The sequence below is a fragment of the Eubalaena glacialis genome, chromosome X (assembly GCF_028564815.1).
Source record: "Eubalaena glacialis isolate mEubGla1 chromosome X, mEubGla1.1.hap2.+ XY, whole genome shotgun sequence".
NCBI classification, from domain to species: domain Eukaryota; kingdom Metazoa; phylum Chordata; class Mammalia; order Artiodactyla; family Balaenidae; genus Eubalaena; species Eubalaena glacialis.
In genome coordinates this window covers 96353432-96360274 of record NC_083736.1, presented here as the reverse complement: position 1 = coordinate 96360274, position 6843 = coordinate 96353432, and the positions used below count along the sequence as shown (strand labels likewise).

Sequence of the window (6843 nt, the reverse complement as noted above, 5' to 3'; positions counted from 1 at the left end):
ATGGGGAAGGCGGGAACTCTTCCCAAGTCTACAGTACCCGCCCGGGAATAAGGCGCGCTTTAGGCGCCTGCAGAGCCGGGTGCCTTAAGGTGAGCAGCAACCCAGAACAGCAAATGTTGCATGCGCCAGGAGCTGACCGTGCAGCACAGGCATGGTTGGATACATTAAGCACTTGGCAAGTTTCTATATTTGCACTCTGAGGTGGGTTCATTACTAAATAAAGTCCTTGGAGCTTTCTCAAGAGGCACGTGGGGCTTCTTGCAGCATGCATGCATCTGAGCACCCGGACTGCTTTGCAAACCTAACCGCAAACTCCAGGTCTCGGAATGCAGGGTGGGATCTGATTTCAAAAACCCCGTGCAAACAGCCTCCACGCCAATCATTTCGTCTTAACCGCTAGCTGGATTCGCGGATTTCGCGCGCGAATGTAACAAAATCAGATAGTCCCGTCTATTCCACCAACTTCTAGGAAGCGAGAACCTTGCTCAGAGCCCAGGGCAAGATAAAGTAACTTCGCTTTAGCGCGCTTTGTCTTCTGGGGGCTCGTGCTTTACCCAGCTGTATCTCTCCGCCTTTTCCTCTGGGAAAGCAAGGAACACCGCGACACTGCCGAATTGCGGAACATCGAGGGTTGGGCGGAAGAATATTCTTCAAACACTTCACAAGCTCCAGGAGCTAGTGTGCAGTCTTGCCCCCCGCCCGCGAACTGCTTTCGCAGTCCAGCACAGCCCCTTCCTCCAATCATACACTTCGTACAAGTTGCAAGCAGTCAGTTAAACGAGTTACCGTTCCCCGAATAAGCGTGCCCACTACCAGCACCACTCACACGCACTCGCCCTATTTTTTTTTACACACCCTGGCCGCGAGCGCGCCCCCATCGAGTCCCACCGACCCCCACTAGAGGCAATGTGAATTCTAGTAGGGGGCGTCTAACCGACGCGAACGCGTGTGCTTTGAACCCGCGGAAGCAACATACCCCTCTATATAAGGCGCGCAAGCCCGAGCGTCGGCGCCAGAAGAGGTCCCGGCGCCAGAAGAGCAGCCCACGAGGTAGTCGCCACGGCCCCAGCGCGGAGTCTGCTGAGGCGCAAGGCTTCATCGACAGCAATCAAGGCATGGCGTGCAGCCACCATGATACCGGCTACCGCAGCCTGGGAGTCGACGAGGACGAGAAAGAACTGCATAGTCAGTGTCTAGACGGGGACAGGTGCTTTGGCAAATTCCAGAAAAGGAACTTTCCCTGGGAAGGGCAGGTGGACGGGACGCTGCGCGGCAGCGGCCGTCCTGCAGCCCGCGCACCGTGGGCTCTCTCGCCCCGGTCTCTCCTTTTTGCTTTTCTCTTTTCCCAGATGCGGAGCCTACCTTGACCTCGGAGACTGTAACCGGAGGAGAGAATGAGGCTACGCTGTCCGAACCTGAGCTCGGAGAAGCAGCAGCAGCAGCAGACTACTTTAATGCGGTCGGTTCCAGCCCCTCGGACGAAAACCGTGAGGGCGGCGGCGGCGGTCTTGAGCCCCCGCAGCAGCAGGAGGAGCTGGCCCCCCCGGCCGCTGAGGGGCCACAGATCGTACCGGGAAAGCAGCGCCGCTGCCGTACGGTGTTCACCAGGTTGCAGCGGCGGGAGCTGGAGAAAGCTTTCCAGCGCACTCGTTACCCCGACGTGTTCGCGCGGTAAGTGGCTGGCTCCGGAGACGGACGCCTAGCTCTCCAGGATCCCGCGCTCAACCCAGGGCGCCTTAGGCTCTTTCCCAGGACCCTCCCCCTCCTCTTCTGGTCCAAAAGCTACTTAGGAGGCTCGAGGGCGCCGGGTCCGCCCTAGCTCTCTGGGCGTGGGGCAATGCCTGTAGAGCTTGCGGGGGTGCAAGACAGGAGCGGAACTCGGGTGGAGCAAGGAAGGCAGTGCTGATTAATCCTGCTTTAATTTAAAATCTTGGTAATTTGTTCATCATGGAGTTTTGCATTCATTTTTACATTTTGAAAATTGCATTAAAATATTTATCGTAATTACTCAGCTTTTTCGCGCCCTTTAAATTTTGCGCACGAGACGAGCGCCTCATTGGCCTCACCCTAGTCTTGGCCCTGCCTCGTGGAGCGCCGTTTCCAGGCGACAGAGTTTCGACCGTAAGAAAGCCAGTGACTTATTCCCGTCGCTTACCTTCCCCGGAGGCCTTGTGGTCCAGACAAGGGGAAGGCTTGTTCTGGCCCGGTAGTAATGGGGGACGAGGACAAATCGGTGTGAGGTTTAGGGGCGCCCTTTCAGGTTCCGTTGTATTCAATCTTCGCCCGCTAAGAGCAAAAAGAATTTCCCTTGATCGCTTGGCCAACGTGGTTTGAAGTTTCTCCTTGAGAGTTTACCGCTTCCTTTTACAATCAACAGAAATACTCTGGTTCAGAACGCCGCTTTTTTGTTATTTTGGCGTTTTATTTATTTTATTTTATTTTATTTATTTATTTTTAACCTCTTTATTGGGGTATAATTGCTTTACAAGACTCTGTTAGTTTCCCACAAACGGAAAAATTGAGTCATATTCAACTAACATACACTATCAGGAATTTTAATATGTATTCCCTTTTTATATTTTATTTAACAGATGAGTTGTCCATGGGAAAACCCTCCCTAAAGTAAACCTCAAGCTGTATTACAGAAAACTGCGGGAAGGGGTATAGAAATGTAAATGATATATTTTATCCACAACTCCAAATACTAAACATTTGCACTTTTCCCCCTCTCAGAGAGGCGATTGCAGGACGCTTGAATTTGCCTGAAACCAGAGTGCAGGTCAGTAAATCTTAATTTTAAAATTGGCAGGGCAGCCATTCTAAAACATGCTTTAGGTTTTGTCCTGGAAACTCTCAAGTTGGTGTGTTTTGTTGTCTTTTCCGTGTTTAGCAAATAAGTTTTGAACAATGGGCGCTTTGGGGGTGGGAAATAGGACAAGTAAGTTCGAGCCTATGGAAATTGTACTTTACCAGAGGAAATTCGATTTCCTAAAGGGAAAAATATAAAACACACACCTCTCTCCTCCTCTCTTTATACACACACACACACACACACACACACACACACTTTTATTTCCAATAAATAAAGTTTATCTCCCTCTAACACTGGCATCCTTTAGGAAGGATGTTAGTACTCCCTAAAGGAATATTTCTATGTGGAATTTATTGGGGCTCAGTCTCACCTGGGAAGTATTCAAATGAATACACTGAAGAGCTAGGTTATAAGAAAGTTCAACTGTACTAAATTATTTAAACTACTTAAAACCAGGCATAAGCTCTTGGCTAAATGAGTGAACTTATAAATATTTAGACATTGGGGTGAGGGAGTAATTCAAACACAGAACATAGTACATGAGTAACTAATACACATTTAGTTAAACTGAAACTGATGGCCGGGGGTGGCTAAAAAGTCCAAGTCCCAGTGCCTAATCCTCCTGCTGCTGTTTTTAAGTGTTTTGCAAATCAGTGTAGAGAGTGGCAGTCTTAAATTCTAATTTTTTTGGAAGACTTTGATGTCAGCCTGAAGACATTGCTAAAATACTGCAGTTACGGTGGTAATGGGAAAAGGTTTGTAAGCTTTGGAAAATTATCCTCAAAAAATGAATCCAAAGAAGAGAAAGAATAATTTTGAATACAGTTCCACTGACCTAAGAAGGAGTGAAAGGTTAGAGAAGAATCATATACATTCAAAAATATATGCATCGCAGGTGACATACAAATTCAACTTTATGAAACTACTAAATGCATAAGTGAATATTCTCTTGAAGAATTTTTAACATTTAAGATTTTTTGATCCTTTTTGGTGGTATTGTTTTGAAAAGGTGGGTTTCCGGAATTTGATTGGTTGTGAGGGTGATCTCACTTCAGGACAGATGCTCACCTGTGTTAATTTAAAATACTTTTTCATTTATTCGGGCAGTGATTACAAATTTGTAGATCATGGAATCAAAAAGTGACTATTTGAGGTCATAGAACACCATAGTTACATCAAAGAAGTATTTTCCCCCCTCAATATAAATATATAAATAAATGAATATACATATATATATATCAGATGGCTTATTTGTTTTGCCCCAGAGCACATGCATGAGTACAGTGATGGAAACGTACTGCCCATCTGTCCGTGGTATGCAGAAAAGCAGGCCACTGGATGGTGGCATCCTAATGCCACAGGCTGGACCAACAGTCAGGCTTGGTCTCAGGACGAGTCTCAGACAGGCAAGGTAAACCCAGAGGAAAAGAAAAACAAGGTTTGCTGAATTGCTTTTCCTCATGCCTTGGTTTACATAGTCCTCTTAATGGATTTCTGAAGGGAAAATGAGCCAGAAGACACAAGTAAGGAAAAAGACAGTGTTCTCATAAATTTCCAAACACTACAGCATGAATTTCCCCAAGAAACTTAATAGATGCTTCCCCCACCCATCTTGTGCAAATATAGTAGATCGCTTTTATGAAACCAGTATTGGGAATATGGACCTAATATTGGCCCATACCAAAATTTGCCATACGTGGGCTTTTGGTTATGTTTAGGGAGATTAGACCACAGGTACATTTGAATCCCTCCAAAATGAGCTCTATTACAATGGCCTTCTTCAGACTATATATCCATGTAGTAGAAGGACACCAAATCCTAAAATGGGAGAGAGAGAAGGTGGCTTCGGGCAGGCAGAGAGAAGAGGCCATTTGTCTTACTTAAAACCTGCCATTTGGGCACGTCCAAAAGGATTAAATACAATGTAAACCCCATCAACTAGTACACTAAGGACACTAAAGTCTAATTGATAGCTTGTTTGTTTGTTTGTTAATAGTTGGCAAGCGTTTAGGGAGAAGCCTCTTTTGTGACCCCTGTCCCCACAGGATTGAACATAATTGGACCTTCCTGCCTTAGGAATGAGTGATGGGATTGGGGTCTCCTGGTTAAGGAGTGGAGCTGGCAGGGCCTTGGGTACCCTAACACTCTGGGTAACAGTGGCTCCTGTCCAGCATCCTGAAACTGAAGCTGGGACCGAATGAGCTGACCTTGTCCTGAGCCCAGAAAGGTTTGGAGGGTAGGGCAAATTGGAGAACACAAAATTGACAGTGGTGACAGTAGGGTGCCCAATATCTTATCTCTGGAAAAGGATTTTGGGTTTAGTGAATTTGGGTTTAGTTAAGCTGAACTTTCCTTAACACTAACGGCTGAAATATCAAGGCAGTGTCCAGGGCTTCAGCACCTCTCATGTCCCAGCAAGACAAGCCACCAAGTCCCTGGGACCCCCATGATCAGGCCTCCATTGACATACCATCTGTTTTGAGTCTTACGAGGTTTCAGAGAAAGAATGATCTGTTAAACATCATTGAAGGAAACCTGTCTAAAAGTGCACCATGCCCCTATGGATTAATTACTTCAGACTGAAGATGGGCTTTTCAAGTAGGGTATGGTTCCCCTCGGTATGACTTTAATTGGACCCATCTTTATCCCACACTCAGCTTCCCTCACAACCATGATGACACTACTCCTGGTGAGAAGGGGGTGGAGGCAGCTGGACAGCGATAGTCCAACATTTCTTTACCTTGTTTCCAGGCATAGACATTAACAGCAGGGACCCGGTGCAATTCATCAGTTAGGCCTGCATCCAGGGCTCGGAAAAAACCCATTAAGGAATATTAAAAATGAGAGACAAATCAATGCGCCAAAGTCTGGACTAGGCTTGGTTCACTAAGGGTTAGCTGAGGGAGGTGTGCTGTTTGCTTTCCTAAGATATTTTAGCAATAAGGGAATAGCTTCTCCTGCTGCAGTGTAAAATCTCAATGGCAGACTTGCATGGTGTGTGTTTTCTATTATGACATTAACTGTTCAATATACTAAACCAATCTCTTTTTCCCTCTGATTGAAGGTTTGGTTTCAGAACAGAAGAGCCAAGTGGAGAAGACAACAGAGGGCACTGATGTTCAGAAATGTGACCCCCGTTGCCTTGGGCCCCCATATGGGGATAACCTTTGATGGGCCCTATCAGGCAGTCCCTGTTTTAGAGCCTCCATGGAGATATGTTCCTGCAGTGCCACAGCCAGTCATGCCACTTGCACCACCTATGCTACCCAGGCCACCACCTCTGCCACCCGGCCCACCACCTCTGCGACCTGGCCCACCACCTCTGCCACCCGGCCCACCACCTCTGCCACCCGGCCCACCACCTCTGCCACCCGGGATGCCTTTGCCACCCCCACCACCTGTGCCCCCCTTTGCTGTGGGCCCTGTAGGTATGGCATGGGGCCCTGTCATCAATGGTCATCTCATGGGTCCCATTTTCTGAATATGGTATTCATGACAGTTCTTCCATAGTATCTTTGTACCAGTTAGAAGTTGTTCACAGAACATCAAAAGCAATTCACCAAAATCCTGTTGGATAAATTGAATAAATGGACAAAATCAGTACCTGTTGTTTTTGGAGAAAACATTGTGTTTTCAATAAAGATGCAAGTTAGCAATATATTGATTTTTGGTGTCAAATGGACTAAGTTGGGTATGCATGGGAATGGCTAAGACAGTGCAATTCAAACAGAATGTCGAAGGAGCTTCCTTTCATAATGTAATAGCTCTGAGTCACCAGAATAGGTAACGGAGTCCTCCCAGTGCCTGTGGCAGGTTTACACTGACCACACGTTCTCCTCCCCCCATCCCCATCCGTACCCTGACCCGTTGGGAGCACATACATGTGCAAGGTGGGAAGGGATGACCCTCTGGTGAGAGTACAGTGTGTTTCCAGGCAGGGACATATTCTATTCAAGGAGCTCAACAGCCATGGACTCTAAGGGAATCTTCCTAAGAGGCTGCTCACAGGGCTGTAAGGAAAGGACGTGGCA

The 6843-nt window shown here is 47.1% G+C and overlaps 1 protein-coding gene across 1 annotated transcript; it reads left to right on the top strand.

Annotated features, from left to right (window-relative positions):
• The first annotated feature begins 1115 nt into the window (after positions 1 to 1115).
• On the top strand, positions 1116 to 6293 carry ESX1 (ESX homeobox 1). Its single transcript, XM_061179374.1, has 4 exons — positions 1116 to 1185; positions 1350 to 1671; positions 2734 to 2779; positions 5877 to 6293. Exons 1-4 carry the CDS (start codon positions 1116 to 1118, stop codon positions 6291 to 6293), a joined length of 855 nt encoding a protein of 284 aa, XP_061035357.1.
• Positions 6294 to 6843: the final 550 nt, after the last annotated feature.